This window comes from Triticum urartu, chromosome 3 (genome assembly GCF_003073215.2).
Source record: "Triticum urartu cultivar G1812 chromosome 3, Tu2.1, whole genome shotgun sequence".
NCBI classification, from domain to species: domain Eukaryota; kingdom Viridiplantae; phylum Streptophyta; class Magnoliopsida; order Poales; family Poaceae; genus Triticum; species Triticum urartu.
In genome coordinates, this window is record NC_053024.1 from 563690931 (window position 1) to 563711025 (window position 20095).

Here is a 20095-nt window from a genome sequence, read left to right on the forward strand (position 1 = left end):
ACGAACTCAAGCCTCTCTTCCCTGCCTATGTTTGCTATGGGCCTTTTTTTGCTTGCAGAGGGGGTGCACGCAAAGTTTGACACGCCGCGGTCTAAATTCTTTTGGGAAGGAACTAGCCCGAACCGTAAATATCATATGGTCAAATGGGCTTGGGTGTGTCGTCCCAAGGACTTGGGGGGCCTCGGGATCACCAACTCTAGATTGCTTAACATCGCTATGATGTGTAAGTGGATTTGAAAAATTGCCCAGGGGGCGTCCGGACTCTGGGTTGATCTCCTTAAGGCCAAGTACTTCCCCAACGGGAATTTCTTTGAAGGTAGAGCAAGGGGCTCGCCTTTTTGGAATGATCTCCAGACGATCAAGTCGGCCTTTGCCTTGGGGGCTAAGTTCTTGATTGGAGATGGGCGATCGGCGCGATTCTGGACAGATCTTTGGATAGGCGCCCGCCCCCTATGGGAAGAATTTCGCGACCTGTACGACATTGCCGTAGACCCAGGCATGTCGGTGGCTGACGCGCTGCGTACGACCCCTCCGGAGATTCATTTCAAACGCGAACTTCAGGGGACAGAGCAGGCCAGTGTTGTAGCCCTGCGGCAGTTGATTGACCGGGTGGTGCTCTCGGACCAACCGGACGCGGTGAGCTGGGCGCTCACCAGCTCTGGGAAGTTCTCGGTCAAGTCTCTATACCGCAAGCTGTGCCAGGGGCCGTCGCAGCTGGTGGTGGCAGGGCTTTGGACCGCGCGGTTGCCACTGAAGATCAAACTATTCCTTTGGCAAATGTTCCGTGATAAGCTTCCCACTTCTCTGAACGTGGCCAAACGGAATGGGCCGGCCAATGGGCCTTGTGCGTTGTGCGGGGACCCAGAGGACGCGAACCACGCCTTCTTTCGGTGCCCCTTAGCGCGGTTTGCGTGGAGCGCAGTGCGGTCCGCGGCTGGTGTCCAGTGGGACCCACGCTCAGCTGCAGAGCTTATCCACATTTTAGGTGCGCTGCAAGGCTCAACGAAACGAGTCGTGTGGACCTGTGTCGGAGCTCTTCTATGGTCCTTGTGGCTAACTAGGAATAAACTCGCGATCGAGGGGACCTTGCCAACACATCCGGCTAATATCATCTTCAAATGCAATCTTCTTTTGCAGCAGTGGAGTCCGTTGGGGAGGCGCAAGGATGCTGATTTGATCAAGACAGCGCAACAGCGAATTCTGCAAGTGTATGCGGCGGCTAGGGAGCCATGACTACGGTGGTCGACGTAGTCTCTTTTGAGTGCTTGACGAGCCTGCGTGCTCAGTATGGGCGATGCCTTGTAACGCGACAGTAACTTTATCTTCTCCGCTCGATTATGGTAGTGGCCCGATGGGGCTTTTGGTGATGTAAGACTTATTGGTATGACTCTGCTGTTGGGGCTTTATTAATTTAAAGCCGGACGCATCTGGCGTCTTCATTTTAAAAAAAAACCAGCTCTCCGACGAGTAGGTAGGTGTTATGTTGTCCACGTGCCTGTGTATATGTAGCGTGTAGGGATCGAGTCTGGCCGGACTCTGGAGTCCTCTTCTAAAAACAAGTCCGAGTGCCTTCCATCGATACACAACCAAACCGGATGAAAACCGGGAAGTTGGTTTCCTATCGTATTCGTAGCTAATCCAAGATCACGTCCTTGTGCACCCCTCGTCATTTTGTTTAGCCACGCAAAGATGGGGTCGACTATGTTATAGTGAGTAATTCTTTGATCTGGGTCAGTTGTGAGTTCTAATCCTGGTGTGGCAAGCCATACCGACAGCGTTTAGATCTGTTTATTCCTCCTCCTCGTACCTGAACCGCTAATTTGTACTCCCTCCGTCACATAATATAAGAGCGTTAGACCGCAACCAAAGATTAAGGTAGAGGAGCTGCGAGGTGCAACTGCATAACTGATGGGAACGGATCTCCTTCATGCAAGCACAACAGAGATTCACAAGTCAGCATCTAACTGCTTAAGTTGATGGGATTGATTTCTTTCCCGTGTGCTAAACCAGGAGAAGAATAAGATGAGATGGCCAACCCAGGAGGCGAACCCCAGCCTCTTACTCCAATTAAGGTTTGTCAGTCCAACTGACAAATTGAAGATACGAGTATTCAAACAAACATATCAGGTGCGCCGACGTCTGATCGCAGATCAGAACTGCCTTTCGCGCTTTTTCTGTTCCATACATTTACAGTACCAGATCTATCAGTGTGCAAACATTGGCTCTCTCCCGCCCAGGCACTGCGCTCCACAGTAAAAACAGTTCAGGGCGTCGAAGGCCCGTCAGGCAGCTTTGTCTTCCTCTTCCTTCCAAGAATGGACGCCTTCTGCAGCCTCGCACCCCCGACGCGCCACTTCCTGAAGGCGGACATCGACTCCCTAGCAGATTCAAACACTTCACGGCGAAAAGAACCAAGGTTGGTATGGTAAGGGAAAACAAACAGGGGAACGAGTAAGTGCACGAGGGAGATGTTTGTACCTTGAGCTTCTTCTTTTGTAAGGCGTGTTGTGAACTTGGGCACTGTCATCGTCGAAGAGCTGTGTGCCTTGCTTAGTATCTCCTTGTACCTACTGGCGAACGCGTAGCGCAAGAACTGGCCAATGCTCTTGTCACCCACCCTGTTGATGCAAGCCATGCAAACTTCATAATTCAGCGAGGAAAATAATTTAGTCTGACCATTATAGTAGGGAAGTAATAACTCAAGTGTGGGGTTAAAGATCGAACTCCCCCTCTATTACACCACCTATTACCTTTCAAAGTTTTGTGCTAGTCACATAGTCTAGTCCATACAAATTAATGGGATTGGGAATAGACAAAAGGAAAAAATGGTGTAAAGTTACCTCAAATAGTAGAATGATATGCATTTAGAAACAAACTTTGAATGGTACAGTGAAATGTATTAAGAATGTGTGTGTGTGTGTGTGTGGGGGGGGGGGGGGGGGGGGGGGGGGGGTGGATAATATATAAGGGCATCTCCAATGCTAGGCGCCTATACAGGCGCTTGTGGCGTGAAAAATAAATATCCAGAAAATAAAAAGGGATCTAGCGCCCTCTCTTCCAATGGGAGGTGCTAAACAGGCTCTAATTACCAATTAGAAAGAAGTGCCCAGCTCTCGTACGTGAAAGGAAACAGCCTAGCGCTCGATGCTTTTCTTTGCATCGATGCCACACTAGGCGCTGGGAATAAACAGCCTAACCGACGATCTACTGGGATTTCTTTCCTGGCGCCCTGGCCTAGCGCCTCTCCCATTGGAGATGCCCTAAGATGCCCAAACATCACTACATAACTACTTCATGGTATCCCTACAAAGCCAACACCTAACAATATTTCACAGAACTGACAAAATTGGAACAGCAGTGAGGACTCCACCTCCTGCGGGGGGTCTTTCAAACTGAATGTGGACAGTAAACCAGATGGGTTGGGTGACTTGGGTCAATTTTATCACCTGCATATAGAAGGGGAGCAATTCAGAGCCTTTCCCGGTCTGCTTATAAGGAAATTCAGAGCTCCAAACTGAGCACAAAAGAATGTGCCACACAATGCATGTCATGAAATGACACGTTGGCATTGTGATTGACATAGATCATATCTAATCTGAGAATAGTTACACATTTTCAACCTATTCACCTGAACCATCAGGAGAAACTCAAATCCCAATTAGGATCACTCAGAGTATAACCAATTCACTGTCAAGTGGCACCTCTCTATGTTCACCCAGTTTCTCACAACATGTGCTACAGGCGGCTAGCCGGCTACTAAACATTCAATTATTTATGTTCTAGTGCAATTAAAATTGAAGGCAAATCACCATTGAGATCTATATCTGGATCCTTGACATTTCCAGATTAAGATGATTACAGTCAGCTCTTGTCATAATTAAGTACATCGTCCAGAGTATGCCTTCGAAAAGGGACAAACCTCAAATAACCATAACTTATTTATTCAGGAAAACTTAGTTACACACTGTCGCAACGCGGCAAAATTATGCTAACGCTGGTGGCCAGTGAATTTTTTCAGCAGAGGCAGGGATGGGGTCCAATGGTCCTACGTACTGAAGGTGCCTGAGGAGGGAGCAATGCAGTAGAAGCACTTGAGTGTGGCTCTTTTTAGCTGCAGTATTTTGAACTGGTTCATGTTCTGTTCTAGTGTTTTCCTAGTGACCTGATTGTAAGTAGTTTTTTTTACCTGGTTGTAAGTAGTTTCTGTGCTGGGAGCTGCCTTATTTGGAATATATTTGATCAGCAAGGAATATATTTGATCATCTCGAAGCGACCATATATTACCTTATTCAGAATAAAATGAAAGAACAAGAAGAACAATCAATCACATTTCAAGAAGGTGCGGTTTATTTGAATCTTGTTAGAAGCAAAACTGAAACTAAAAGGCTAAAGCAAAAAGGCATGTCTCACTATGACTTATTAAATCATTTGTTGGAGCAGATAAAAGGGAGCTTGCTGCCAAGTGCCAAATAGGAACAGTAGAACATGCTCAAACCATGAGGCTGGAAGTTATAATCATTTGGATTAAACACCAATTTGAACATAGTTTGGTTAAATTGAGATGGGAGATAACATTGTGAGTGTGGTTAAAAGCATGTGTTAGTCTGGGCCCTCAGTAAAGAAAACCATATGATTGCATTTCTGTTAGCAGGCAATCAACTTTACCTACGCACAATTCATAGTATTAATTGCATCTTCTCCCCAAGATTACAGCTACTTGAACTTATAGAAGTTCCTCCTATGTTACCTTAATATGCCACTGCAAATATCCTTTTTATGGGCATGTAAGCATTTAATTTTTTACAAAAACAGAATACATGTAGAAAGCATAATGCATTGTAGTGTTGTATGCCTACACAATTACCCAGTTATTGCAACTGAGAATATAACATGGCTAAGGCTCATCAAAGTTCTGCGAAGCAGTGGAGTGGGTAATCTATTTCTAACAAAATCGTATAGAAACATTTAATTGAGAATTTGTGAATTTAAGATTGCACAGAGAAAGGAAATGAGATAGACAAAAATGGAAATAAAATAGAATGTGTAACTGAGATCGTTCAGAACTTACAGAGGAACAATCTTGCATCCAAGCTCATAAAAGTAAGGGCACCGAACCCTCAAATCAACACAGGCTGCATCAGCTTGGATCTCCTTCCGAGTTCTGCATGCAAATTACGTCACACAAGCCACAAAACTCAACCAATGGGTATTTCATTCAGTTAAAAAGGGTATCTACTTAAAAGCATCATTAAGTTGACAAGAGGAATTTCCATGTAAATTTGTTGAAATGAGAACGATAACTACATACTACTGCATCCAGTATATATTAGTGTCCCTCTCAAGAATTTCTACAAATACAAAAAACAGATTACGAAGAAGCCTACTTCTGGGTGAAGCAAGGAGGTACATTTATTGACACCGCTTGTTCCAGAGACAGCATTCCATGCGCAAGCCAAAATGGAAGGTCTACTTTAGCACCCTTTTCAACCTGAACATAAAGAATATAAGATATTAAGCATTGGAACCAGATAAATACTTTGATTCATTTTCCACAGTGGCAAGAAAAGGTGCTAAAAAACCAAAGCATCTAACTCCCAGTTGGTGTTCACTAAGAAATAAGGCAGAGGGGCAAAAGAAAGCATCTAGCATTCCATATCAATTTTGCAAACTAAAATACAATGCATCTATCTCAGGTAAATATCATTCAACTAGTCAACGTATTTGAAAAGTAATTTGCTCAAGAACAAACAGATCAGAGGAAGAATTGGCAGCAGTTGCCCATCAGCAAGTTTAACATAGCAGTTAAACATAAATACACAAATGCCGTCGGACAGATGCTTACAGTCTTACACTAAGGGTCAAAAAAAGATGCTTACACTGTTTCTCTCGGCACCAGGATCTAGCAGACCGACGCCATTTGCAGTTACTTGGAAAACAACCGAAATAAGCTGCAATTACAGTAGAGTATTCATGTCATCTGCACAAGCATAAATGAACCAGAGGATAACACGAGCACGGTTACCTCCTCCTCCATGAGGATGTCGGCAACGTCGTAGTAACAAGGCATTTCGCCAGGTGGGACAGGTCACTGTTTCTTATTCTCAACCCTGCATCAACAATTTGCAGTATGCCGATGAGAGAAAGTCCAACTCACTCACCAAATGTGGCCTCCTATATATTAAGGCTCCATTTGGATGTTGATGTTGATGTTGATATTGAGGGCCATGGAATTGAATTGGTCCCAACATCAAACCTCGCAGACATTGATATTGAAATTGAACCTGAAACTGAATAATGTTGTTTGGATGTGTTCAAGAACAGACACTTGGAATTCACATGAGAGACTCAATTCTGAATATTATTTGGATGATCGTTGTCAAAATGGAATTGCTCATTTGTAATAGGATGAATATTGTACTTTGAATATAAACGCTCTTATATTTCTCTACAGAGGGAGTAATGTTTAAAACTAACTTGTGTTCAACATGTGAATATCTGTGGAAGGTTATATGTCAAGAATACAACAGCAGCACTTGTACAGAAATAACAGCACCTACACTACACACAGCAGCCGCCATGGGGTGCCGGCCATGGGGGGCGAGGGGGAAAGGCTCGGTCGCCATGGGGTCCCGGCGGTGGTGAGCAACGCGGCGGTCGCCATGAGTGGCAGGAGGCAGCGGCCGGCATGGGCTGCTGGCCGTGGTGGCCGAGCCGCATCCGAGATGGAGGCCGCCGTCGTGAGGGGCAGACGGGGCAACGCGTAACGCCGCAGAGAGAAAGGAGGGGGGTGGGCGGGGAGACAAGAGGAAGATGAGGGCGGGGAGAGAAGGAAGAGGGGGAGGCTGACCTGCGCCGCCGCCGTCGAGGCCTGCTGTGCTTCCCAGCTCCAGCGCCGCTCCTCCTGTCCTCCCGCGCGCGTTTCGCTTCTGATTTTCGGGGAGCGCGGGCGAAGCAGCACTATCTTTTTTCGAAAACAAGCAGCACTATCAGAGTAGTACCTCTTGGAGTCTTGGTTCCTATAGCCTATATGGGGAAAAATATTTAATAATTACAAAAAAAAGTCAAAATAGTTCAGAAGTCTTTTGCAATAAACTTAATTTTCTTTTGCACTAGTATATATAATTTTTCATGGAAAATAAGCCCAGAGTTGACTTCAAGGCAAAAAACAGAATTTATTTATCATTATTATTTTACGGGAAAACTTTCGATCTATTCATATTCAATGGTAGTACAACATGCACAAGAAATAATGAAAATTACATCCAGCTCCGTAGACCACCTAACGACAACTACAAGCACTGAAGCAAGCTGAAAATTTATTTGCTATTATAGAGTCATTATTCACACTATTTTGACCAAAAATTTGTATCTTTTTAAAACCAGTCAAGGGTTTTTTTTAACTTTTTCACAAGTATTATCTCCATCCCAAAATTCTTATCTAAGACAAGACTTTCGAGACGGAGGCGGTACAATGGAAGGTCAAGTTTATTTAAATAATATTTTAAGAATTTTTTGACTTTTTATTTAATTACAACTAATCTTTCCTTTTCATGTAGGGTGTAGATACACCCATATACCAAACGTCCACCTCCACTACACATCTCTAATACAACTGCATATCATCTAGCAGTAGTAACAGCCCAAATCACAGGAACATCCACGCATCTATTTACAGCTCACATCGAAGAACCATCAGTAGTCACACAGCTAACAGCAGAGCAATTGCAAACACCTCTGGTCCAGACAATTTCGGCAAAATAGCAGGCGCGGAAATCAAACCCGGAGCCAAGACGCTACACAGCTATGCTCAAGCAGTGCAAATGCTTACAGCATATATGGATAGGATTTGCTGCTCCAAAACCCAGCATTCACCAAGTTTCAGGACAAGGATCCAAATGAAGGTCTCATGCAGAACAAAAGGGAAACTAATGGTTGGGCACACCTTAACCCTAGAGAGCTCTAGAAATCATCATGTTCAGATTCATCGCTGCCAAAGCTTCGCTCCTCAAAAGTCATCAGGATCATACTCGTCACTGCTAGGATCATCAGGGTTACTCTGTTCGTCGGAGTCATCATCTTCCCAGTCTGGATTTTTCTTCGCCCTCTTCTGCTCCGGGCGTTCCTCTTCGGCGCGTGCATTCTCAGCGAAGGCCCTCTTTTTGATATCTTCGTAGGAAGTTACACTTATCTTGTCCGAACTGACACCATTCGCTACCAGGACATCCACCAGCTTGTCAATTCCATCATCACCCTCTGAATACTGTATGATGACACTTTTAAGGAATGGACACTGGAAGGTCATTCCATCAGTAGGCATGCCTTCTGTTTCTGCTGCTTCGTCAAGCTAGAGACAAACAGGAAGAGAGAGAGAAAAGGTCCTACATGTTAGCGAACCTTTTCAAAATATTTCAATTCAATAATATTACATGCTGCGTACCTGTCTATGCATCAGAGTGAGCTCTTCTAGTCTTGGTGAAAGCTGGAGGAAGCGAAGCAAAACATAGAAGTCCTTGGTCAAGTGCCATTTGCCAATTTCAAGAGTTACAAGGTTCTCAAACACTGAACATGTAGGCAGCTCATTTTCCAACATAACCTTGATTAAATGAGTACGCAAGCGAGTTATAACTATTCCGAAGCAGAAACAAGCATGATAATGTATAATAACTGAACAAAAATGGGAAAAGATCAAATGACCATTGCCACACAAGACATCATGAAAATGTAGCACTACCACTACAAGACTTCCGCACCACAGTTGACAACTAATGTTGAAAGCTATAAGAAGCCAACAGACAAAATGTCTCACTATGAAAACAAACAAATGAAACATTGCCCGATGTTTCTACAATAGCTGCACCTTGAACTTATCAAACACAATCTCTAAAGTTCATGTTTTTTCTGCCATTTGCTTACGCACAGCAAATCAGCAAATGCTTAAAATATCCATATCAACCAGAATGACGTTTGATATCTTAGCTTTCATATTCTGAATGTTTCCTTCATATCTGATGCACTTTTACTAAAATTGAAAGTTTGCTCTGTTCTAGTGTAAACGACTGATAGAAGGAAAGTAAATCACAAAACAGATCAGTATAGAAAAATATTATGAATCCAACAGTTGTTTGTTAGAACTTAGACCAACATGAATTACCAGAACTAGTTCAGCATTAATGGATAAACTCATGGTCTCATATATATATTGCTTTGCACATTCACGTCCATTTCAGCAGCAAAAAAATTAAAAAAGGTACACACACAACATTAAGCCTACCACACTAGAATTAAACTTCAACAAACATAACTTGCGAAGAACCTCCTAGAAAGGAAAACAGAGAACTTCTGATTTCAAATACACCTCAGTAAAACATGACTGCGCACCGGCAATGCAAAGGCAACCGATATTCAATCATTACCGATCTCAACAAACATAACACATGAAGAGCCTTTAAGAAAGAAAACTAAAAGCTATTGATCCCAAATAGACAAATACGCCTTGAAAATAGGGCAAAATCTACTGCTGCACTTTGAAAATGTAAGGGCGCCAATATTCAATCCATCAGGGTAGGAAAATTAAGCAATACATGTGATACACGAGTTTGTCTTGCAGGCATTTCCCTAATGGATCTTAATATCTTCAGAACATCATCAGCAAAAAAGTAAAATAACCAATATTGACAACTTACAGGAGGTAAATTAAGCAAAGCATGACAAAAATGTACATTGACAAATTAGTCAATCACATTATATTTGCCTTTTAGTTGCAGCATAAGTGTTTAACTTTTAAGTAAAACCACTTTATTGACTTCCATTTTGCTTTCGGTAAATATAGCAATACACATGCTGACGTGCTACTATCAACTACAAGCGACAGCAACCATGCACCACAGCTCTAGATACAGAGCAGAGAGCATATAGTTTTATTAAACCCTTTTCCATACAGAATTTATGACAAAAGATAATTCATATTTTCGCAAGAAAACAAAGTAGAAAAATACCAAACAGAACAACAGGCCTGTCTTCTGATAAGCATACCTTCATGTCACAACCAAATAGTGCAAGTTTTTTGGCATGCACAAGAACTCCTGTAAACCTAGATTCACCACCAAATGTACGCCCACAAGTATTTATGCGTGCGCTCTCTAGCGATGGTGGTCTCTCCAAGAAATATCTTCCAGTGAAAAACCGGTGCACTCAAAGCTAATGAGATTAGGAGCAGAAATTGTCATTCTATCTGGTCCATACATGGAACCATCAATGGTTAGCCTTTTTAGAGCTTTTGATTTTATGTGCTCAAGACACACTGCAGAGTCTATCAGATGCAAGTCTTCTAGGCCAGGGCTCCGGGCAATGAAACTCTCCAGAGGAAGCTCATGCACTTCCACATCGCGTAGAGTCAGTTTTTTAAGAGAAGGAAGCTTGATTATGTCAGGCAGCACAAGTCCCTTATGCTCATAATCTCGAAAAGGAGCTCCACCCCACTGCAAATTTAGCTCCTCAAGTGAGCGGCAGGTGAAAATGCCAGGAGGTAAATTAGTCTTATCATACATGCAAAGCTCCACGTCAAGCACTTTAACTTTATGATTCACAGCGTAGCGAATCCACTTTCTGACATCATTGCAGTTCAGGGGAGCATGAGGATCCCAATGCAGACGGAATGTGTGCAAGTCAACATTACGACGGGCAAGCAATAGGTTGTCAACATAACGAGCAAATTTTTCGACCTTCCAACGCCCAAAGTCTCTGTAATCAAGGTGTATGATCTGATCACTGTCACCTCTCATGGCCTTCTTATCACCTGACTTCATAGCAACCCTGCCTCAGATTCCTTAACCAAAAAGGCTAGATAACCTGCCATGTATATACACATTCCACGATTAATACATCAAGTGATGAGGCCCCAGCAGAGAAAAAGTTCAATTATCTCAAGAGTGTCCATGTTACCATGCTACATAAATAATATGAAGGTTTTATTTGTTTAGTGGACTCTTCACACTAAGTATTGCAAGTCTTGGTTAGTGCTCATAATTGTTGTGACTTCAGCATCAAACTGGGGGTCGTGGAGCAGAACGGTTGCCGCCACCCTGGGTAATCGACCAACCGAAAAATGCGTACCACAATAGGGCATCAAAATATGTATTGACAAGTAAGAAATCTTGCTTGGCATTGAGCATATCCCTAGTCGGCTATGGGCACAGACCCAGAACATGACACTTTCTGTAATACTACGCCAGTAAGGAGAGTACCTAAAAATTTCAGAAAATGTAAATGAAAAAGAAGACCGTCGCTAATGTCTGGTCAATCATAGGTTATCAGTATAATGGGAAATCTTTTTTTATTTACTTTTGGGCAGGGCTAATCTGGGCACTGACAGTCTGACTGACACACACACCCTAAGCGGTTTGGCAAGCAGGCGTGCATAGATTTTCAGTGAACCTGCAAAACTATGATATGGATTCCAAAGGGAAAACGTGTGGCTTTACAAAGAGAGATATCTTGGTCTCATCCGAGAAGCTTGAGCACGCAGAGTACAACAAACGGGGGTGAAATGAGAGCAAGAACCAGATCTGGGATGGTACCAATGTATGCTTATGCTTATATATACAATAAAATGCAAGAAGAAGCTTTGTTCTCACCGGCGAGGAAGAGGAGCGCTCTCGCTGAATGTCCAGCACGGTAGCCAATCGCACCCGCCAGGTTTCCTAGGGTTCAAGGCGAGGCACTTTGAGTTCTGAAGTTTGGATTTGGCTTGCCCCCCAACCGGCCGACCGGGATGGAGTAAAGCTACACCCCCACGAACGGAGGGAGGGACCGAGGGTGCCCCCGCCAAACTTGGCCTGGGCCGGCACGGTCTAATATGGGCCTAATACATGGGTCGTGCTGGACACAGCAAGGAAACAGGCCGGCCCACCGGCACGTTTAGCCCACCGGCCCGCCTGATATTTGGGCCTATTTGGGCAGTTTTGGGGGTTAATGTACTTACGGCCTCCACTTTCGAAAAGTGCTACAATTCTCGCCACACTTGGAATTATCAACCCCACACAAAATTACCTCAAAAAAAAATCAACCCCACACAAAAAAACTTGGGAATTACCACTAACCATACTGTCATTAACCACCAAAAGAGGAGATTGAAATGACAACCTATAATGAGGGTTTTGATGTTAATGACAAGGCCACTGCTACAAATCATCTGGATGATGTTTAGCAGAATTAAACCGCCCCTAGAGCCGTCCGATTTAGACGCTCACAGCCGCAGGATGAGGTAGCTCCTCCATGGCAGCAGCACCACACAGAAGCTCCCCATGGCAGCCCCGCGCAACACCGCCGGCGCCCGCCATCACTCCATTGCAGCTCCGTCGGCGCTTCATTGCAACGCCGTCGAAGCTTCAACGGCCCTCCGGCGCTTCAATGCAACTCCGACAACGCTTCATTGCAGCTCCGGTGACGCTTCACTGCAGCTCCGGCGACGCTTCAACGACCCCGCGTGCTTCACTGCAGCTCCGGTGACGCTTCACTGCAGCTCCGGCGACGCTTCAACGACCCCGCGTGCTTCACTGCAGCTCCGGCGGCCCCCCGGCGATGCTTCATCGCAACGCCGGCGAGCCCCCTCTGCTTCACCGGCTGTTGCAGCCTCACATCGTCGAGCGGTTGAGCTTGTTGATGTTTTGCACCTCCTCCTCGGCCTCCCTATTGTAGCAAGTGCGGCGAGAGGCTCCGCCTTGAGACACCATCAACGGCTGCAGCACCTCGCCGGACCCCTCGCATCGCCGCCCACACCATGAGAAAAAAATCAGCATGTGCAGCCATGACGGGATGAAGAAGAATCGAGCGGGGATGAAGCAAGGAGATGGCGAGGTGTGAAGCAGGAGAGGTGCGGCCATGGCGGGATGAACCAGGGAGACGGAGCAGGCAGGGATGAACCAAGGAGATGCGGGATCAAAGTAGGAGAGATAGGCCATGGCGAGCTTGTGGGGATGGTGGCTATGGCGTCCAAAAAGGAATGAGGCTGGAGGAAACGTGTGGATGGCCTGAAGATAACGCTAGGAAGTGGGGCGGCGGGCGGGCGCCACAAGGGACACGTGTCAAGCGAGTGTGACGGTTTAAGTTTCGTTGTTATCAGTCGGCTTAAAACAAACGTTTTCCTAATGACAATGATGGTTAGATGAATAACTATGCTTCAAGCTTGAGTTTAGCGAGCTGCTTTCTTAGGACCGAGTTATCCCTTCGAACAGACGGTTAAGTTAAAAAATCTACTTATCCTCCACAAACTATCTCTCATTTGTTAAACACCTCCAATGAGAATGAAATTCAATTCTTTTGAACAACCATCTCTGTAGGATTCCAAAATATGAAGGATGCCTGAGTCAATTAGTTGAGCAAGAGAAAAAAAACCAATTGTTATTCTCAGGTGCTCATTTTGTGCTTTGATCATGCTAGCCCCGATGATCCAAGAACAAAGCTTAGGAAGAAAACAACTCCGCTCTAGAGTCGATTAACCGAAAAGGCCTCCCATCATATGAAAGGTCGTACAGTGCACACACGAACTCTAGAGCATGGGACAACACTAACCATCAGTGACCACACGGCTAACTAGAGAGTAATTGCAGAAACAACAGGTCGATATGTATCCATGTCACATTGCACAACTATGTTCAAAACAACAGGTCAATATGTATACATGTCGCATTACACAACTATGCTCAAACGGTACAAACGCTCGGAGCATAAGATGTTCGGCTCCATAACCCACAAGTCACCAAGTTTCAGAAGCAAGATGAAGGATCCAAGAGATGAAGGTCTCATCTAGAACAGAAGGAACAGAATATTGGATGGGTATAAAAGCAGTAGCCCACCCTGCAGGGCTCTAGCGTCAAACTCTCAAATTCATTGCTCTGAAAGCCATACCCCCTCAGTAGTCATCAGGGTCATCAGATGCGTCGCTGAACCCATCATCACTCTGCTTGCTGTCAGACTCACTCATTGCGTAAGGATCATACTCTCTCCATTCTGGATTTCTCCTCACCCTCTTCTCGAAGATGCGCAGCTCCTTCGACCGTTCCTCGTCGGCACGTATCCTCTCCGCACGGTCCCGCTTTTCAATTTCATCATAGAAGGCAATATTTATATTGTCTGGACTAATCCCATTGACTACCAGAACACTTAGCAGCTTATCAATTCTTCCATCACCCTCTGAACATTGTATGACAACACTTTCAAGGAGTGGACACCGGAAGGTCATCCCGTCAATTGGCATGCAATCTATTTCCGCTCCTTCATCAAGCTAGAGATAAACAGAAAGCAAAAGGAGAGGATATATTTCAGCAAAACTTCTCAATATAATAAATGCAATAGATATTACATGCAGCATACCGGCCTATTCATCAAAGTGAGTTCTTCTAGCCTCGGTGAAAGCTGGAGGAAGCGAAGCACAACGAACAAGTCCTCAGTTAAATACCATTCGCCAATCTCAAGAGTTGTGAGGTTTTCAAACGCTGAACATGTTGGCAGCTCCTTTTCCAACATAACCTTGCATTGAGTGAGCGAGTGAGTTATGACTAGGACAAACCTAAAGCAATTATAATACCGATAACACCGTATCATTAACTTGAACGGAAGAGTGCAAACATCAAATTAGCATTGCAACACAAGACATCATGAAAATGTAGCAATATAAAACTGTTGCATCATAATTGATAATTGATATTCAGCTATAAGAAGCCAACAGACCAAATTTCCCACTACGAAAATTATGAATTTTGTTACAGTTGAGAAAACATGCAAGTGGTTAAAGCCTTCCAAGTAACTAAGTGTAAGCTCATCAAAAACAAAAACTGCCAATTTTGTTAGTAAGCTTATCAAACACAATGTCTCAAGCGCATTTTTTTTCTGTTCTATCTGCTTACGCACAGCACTAACAAAGTGGTTAAAGCTTAACAGTATCCATATCAAACAGAATTACATTTCATATCCAGGTTTCACACTCCGAATGCTTCCATCATATCTGATCCACTTTTACTTCTACTGAAAGTGTGCTCTATTTTGGTGGACATAACTAAGGTAAGAAAATCAAATTGTGGAAGAGATCAGTATAGAAAAATATTGAACCAACTCCAATAGTTGTTTGTTAGAATTTAGACCAACATAAGAGCATCTCTAGCAGATCCTGTAGAAACGGTCAAACGTTCAGATTTACTGTACAGGTTGAAAAAAAAAACACCGAATAGATCCTGTAAAATAGCATACCCCATATTTTTTTACAGGTTCCCGTATATTAGAGCAACCATCCGTCATATATGGAGGATTCGAGCCGTTTTTTGAGGATCCCATAAAACCGGTCAACGCTCGAGCAGGGGGCCTGGCGACGCCGCGCGCAAGCAGCGAGCAGGCAGAGCAGCTTGGCAGCAGCTGGCCGGAGCATCGCCAGAGCATGCGGCGGGACGGAGCGTCGCCGGAAAGTTGCTGGAGCAGGCAGCGGGCCGGAGCAGGCGGCAGGCCGGAGCGGCGCCGTTCTGGCCGGCCAGAGTTCGAGTTCGTCCATGTGTGTGTCCCGGGGAAGAAGAAGCGTGAGGAGAAAACAAAGAAAAAAAAAACTTTTATGGTACGGGTTTATGGGATCTGTTCTGCCCGATGCCTCGCGGTACCGTAAATTCGTTATAAGGGGACCTGTAAACTGTTTTTACAGGTGGTGTTTTTACAGGATCTGCTAGAGATGCTCTAAATATTAGTACTAATTCAAAGTTAACGGAGCAATATGATGAACTCATGGATATTAGGTTTTGCATTCAAAATGATCAGATCCACTTTAGCAGCAAGAATAAACAAAATGTACACCCAAATCATTGAGCAACGGCACTTAGATTTTACCTTTTTGTTGCAGCAGAAGTGTTTCAACTATTAAGTAAAACTACTTTGTTTACTTCCATTTTGTTCTGGAAACATGGTAGTGATAAATTTGACATTAATGACTACAAACAACAGCAACGGTTGAATAATGTAATAAGTTTTATAATTCATTTTTATATAGTTTAACAAGAATAATAAAAGAATGCATGTTCTAGCAAAAATATTAAAGATAAAAAACAACAGATAGAACCGCAGGCTTGTCTTTTCAAAAGCCATACCTTTATGTCAGAACCAAATAATGCAAGCTTCTTGGCATACTTAAGAACTCCAGTGAACTTTGATTCACAATCAAATGTGTACCCACAAGTATCTATTCGTGCGCTCTCTAGAGATGGTTGGTCTCTCCAGGAAATAGCTTCCAGTGAACATCCCGTGCACTCAAAGCTAATGAGATGAGGGGCAGCAATTGTGAATCCATCGCACTCACCTAGGAAGCCATCAAGGGTTAGCCTTTTTAATGCTTTTGAGGCTATGAGATCAAGACGCATCGCAGAGTCTATCAAATTCAAGTCTTCTAGGCCAGGGCTCCGGGCAATGAATCTGTTCAGAGAAAGCTCATCCACTTCCACGTCGCGCAGAGTAAGTTTCTTGAGAGAAGGAAGATTGATTATGTCAGGCAGTACAAGTCCCGTGTGGTCATAATCTCGGTAGGGAGCATTACCCCACTGCAAATTTAGCTCCTGAAGCGAGCGGCAGGTGAAAATGGCAGGAGGTAAAACAGTCTTATCATATAGACAAAGTTTCACGTCAAGCACTTTAACATTATGCTTCACCGCATAGCCAATCCACATTCTGACATCATTGCAGTTCAGGGGACCATGAGGATTCCAATGCAGCTGGAATGTGTGCAAGTCTACTTTCCGACGGACAAGCAATAGGTTGTTAACGAAATGAGTAAACTTCTCGACCTTCCAATGTTCGAAATCTCTGTAATCAAGGCGTATGAACTGCAGGCTTTCACACAGTTCCATCCACTTCCTAGACACCCTGCGCATGCGCACAACAGTTCTAATCCACACGCACGACAGGATTTTCTGGAGGATGTCTTCAGGCAGCTCGCTGATCAGATCACTTTTAGTCACAGTATCACTCTCCATGGCATGCTCGTCATCTGACGACTCCATAGCAACCCTACCTCAGATTTCTTACCTAAAGGCTTCAAAACCTGCCATGTGTGTACATATTCCACAATTAGTACATGAAGTAATGAGGCCCGGCCCAGGGCAGATATCAATTGCCGCAAAAAGTGTCCATGTTATCAATGTTGCATCAGTATGAATGTTTTACTTGTTTAGCTGGGTTGTTCGCACAAAGCAATGCAGGTTTGGTTAGTTCTTATAACGGTTACGATCTTAACACCAAATTAGGGAAGCAGAGCAATTTCCAGCCTCCCCTGTGTATTGCGTTCCTACCAAAACTTTTCTGCATACCACAACAGAGCACTACATTCTCTAGCAATTTAATAGACAGAGTAAAACATTTTGCTCGGCATCGAGCATTTTCTAGCCAAGTAATGAACAGTAGATATCCAAATTTCCAATCCATGAAGAGTTTTTGTTGTTGTTGTTGTTGTTGTAATCAGAGGCGGAGCTACAGGGTGGCCAGGGTGGCGGCCCACCCTGGAATTTTGGTCCGGCCTTTATACCTATGCAGTTCGAGACGTGTTGGAGAGAAAAAGAAAAGCCCAATAACACTTGACCCAACAAGCAACAATGCATGCATCCACCACTTCACGTCTGCACCACATCGAGCCTTCCCGCCCACGATGCCCAGCCGCCTCCGTCCCCGCCCGCCTCGCCGCTTCTGCGCGACCCTGTCAGCCTCGCCGCTCACCCGGACGCCCACGAGCCTCTTCTTCCCCCCTTCTTCTCCGCCATCCACCCGGCCCTCACAGCCAGCCTCACCCTCCGCGCGTCCGCGACCCCTGCGGGCTGTGGCCTTGGCCCTGGCCGCACGGCGCTTGGAGCAAGCCGCCGCCGCCCGCCGCCCGCCGCACAGACCACATCTCAGGTCTCCAGCACTCCCGGTGGTCGTCAGATTTGAGGCCGCCCACTGCCAAACCCCCCAATTGATTTAGGGTTTGTTCTTTGTCGTGCTATCCACTGTCCAGAACACATGAATAGACAAACACATAGTAGAAATAATTTTGCACATCATTTGTGTTCAATTACGTTATTATGTTTGATAAAGGAAAGTTATTATTGCAAAATTACTGAAGAATGAAGAGGATCACGGACACTGCTTTTGTAGATCTGGTATGTAGATACGAACATACGGGATCTCTATGTGGGATTGATAATTAGTTAGAAAATTCACATGTCATAGATGTCAAAAAAATTTAGGAGGACCACCCTGTCTTCAAATCCTAGATCCGCCACTGGTTTTAATACTAACACCAATAGGGATTATCTAAGAGCCAGATTATCACCAGAGCTCGCCGTAGGACGAGTTTGGCATGCCAGATTTAAGCAGTTTGCATGCTGCTGCGCATAGATTAGCAGCGGAAACGCGACGTGTTTACAGAGAGGGGAAATGGGATCTTTGGGCAAAAAAAAGATATGAGATGCTTACGAGAAACGGCTGGCAGAGAGGTGTTCCGTTCTCACCGGCAAGGGAAGAGGAGAGCTCCCTCGGAGTCGCCGACGGCGCCGGCGACCCGAGGCCGAGGGCTTCTCTAGGGTTAGGTGGGTTCGAGGCTTGGGGTGTGGCGTGCCACCGGACTGATATGTCTCGTGCCACTGCCTGGCTTCAATAAGGAGTTTATTAATTATCCTTTGGATAAAACACAAGATAAAAATAAAGGTGTGACCAGCTCTCATCTAGATAAGAATTAATTAAGCCTCATTTAACTCCTACATCATTCGATTTCATGCGAGACCAATGCATTTTTTTCTTTTTCTTTTTTTCTGATTAATCAAATGATACAGAAGTTTGATACTCCCCCATTCCATAAAATAGTGCATATGAATTTTTTTTTAAAGTCAAACTTTGACCAAGTTTATAAAAAAAACTATTTATACCTACAATATTACAAATATATATAATATGAAATACATCTTATGTTGAATCTAGTGAGATATATTTTGGCATCCTAGATGTTTTTCTCTACAAATTTGTAGCGACCCGATCTCAGACGGTCAAGTCTCTGTGTTTCAGTGTCATCTCTAGATCGGAAATACTGACACACACAGTACTCGGAGGATTTATAACAGAGTAGCAATCACACACTTATTACATCGAATGTCTCCCAAAGGAGAACTTATTACATTAATATGGCTTAAGGCCATCTAATACGATAACAGCGGAAGACTTGGAAGATAAAGTGAGTCATTCAACTCCAACGACATAGCTGAGCTGCACGGCAACGACCTAGCGAACCTTACTCCTCGTCTGAAAAGTCTGCAACATAATATGTTGCATCCTGAAGAACGGGTCAGCACATGGAATATGCTGGCAATGTAACACAGTAGAGCAATGAACAGAATAATGCTAACACTATATGCAATATCGCTGGTGGAGGCTGTTTGGTTAATACTCCCTCCATTCCACAATGTAGTGCTTCCTCTATCCCCGTGTTTCAACTTTGACCATAAATTTAACTATCAAGACCGATTGCGACGGGAGTAAAAATTATATCAATGAATTCATATTCGAAAGAAGTTTTCAATTATATAAATTTTTTTCCACCGTAATTGGTCTCGTTGGTTAAATTTATGGTCAAAGTTGGTGAAGGAAATATGCCCTAGAGGCAATAATAAAGTTATTATTTATTTTCTTATATCATGATAAATGTTTATTATTCATGCTAGAATTGTATTAACCGGAAACATAATACATGTGTGAATACATAGACAAACAGAGTGTCACTAGCATGCCTCTACTTGACTAGCTCGTTGATCAAAGATGGTTATGTTTCCTAACCATAGACATGAGTTGTCATTTGATTAACGGGATCACATCATTAGGAGAATGATGTGATTGACTTGACCCATTCCGTTAGCTTAGCACTTGATCGTTTAGTTTGTTGCTATTGCTTTCTTCATGACTTATACATGTTCCTATGACTATGAGATTATGCAACTCCCGTTTACCGGAGGAACACTTTGTGTGCCACCAAACGTCACAACGTAACTGGGTGATTATAAAGGTGCTCTACAGGTGTCTCCAAAGGTACTTGTTGGGTTGGCGTATT

General features: G+C 44.1%; 2 protein-coding genes and 1 pseudogene across 6 annotated transcripts; all 3 read right to left on the reverse strand.

Annotated features, from left to right (window-relative positions):
* Positions 1-1906: 1906 nt before the first annotated feature.
* Positions 1907-7028, reverse strand: LOC125545022 (probable DNA replication complex GINS protein PSF3). Of its 4 annotated transcripts, none has more exons than XM_048708859.1 (8): positions 6848-7028; positions 6254-6281; positions 6023-6107; positions 5877-5948; positions 5385-5488; positions 5069-5161; positions 2479-2618; positions 1907-2394 (listed from the first exon to the last, which is right to left on the reverse strand). In XM_048708859.1, the coding sequence occupies exons 3-8, from the start codon at positions 6065-6067 to the stop codon at positions 2264-2266; spliced, it is 585 nt and encodes a 194-aa protein (XP_048564816.1). In that variant the 5' UTR covers positions 6068-6107; positions 6254-6281; positions 6848-7028; the 3' UTR covers positions 1907-2263. The 4 variants fall into 4 exon arrangements, with proteins under 4 accessions (XP_048564816.1, XP_048564815.1, XP_048564817.1 ...); XM_048708858.1 differs by lacking the exon at positions 6254-6281 and adding an exon at positions 6282-6287; XM_048708860.1 differs by having other exon boundaries at positions 6254-6287.
* Positions 7029-7747: 719 nt separating this feature from the next.
* Positions 7748-13001, reverse strand: LOC125545021 (annotated as a pseudogene).
* Positions 13002-13623: 622 nt separating this feature from the next.
* LOC125545024 (FBD-associated F-box protein At4g10400-like) lies at positions 13624-18647 on the reverse strand. Of its 2 annotated transcripts, none has more exons than XM_048708862.1 (4): positions 18510-18647; positions 16122-17068; positions 14371-14526; positions 13624-14281 (listed from the first exon to the last, which is right to left on the reverse strand). In XM_048708862.1, the coding sequence occupies exons 2-4, from the start codon at positions 17025-17027 to the stop codon at positions 13910-13912; spliced, it is 1434 nt and encodes a 477-aa protein (XP_048564819.1). In that variant the 5' UTR covers positions 17028-17068; positions 18510-18647; the 3' UTR covers positions 13624-13909. The 2 variants fall into 2 exon arrangements, with proteins under 2 accessions (XP_048564819.1, XP_048564818.1); XM_048708861.1 differs by having other exon boundaries at positions 18475-18647.
* Positions 18648-20095: the final 1448 nt, after the last annotated feature.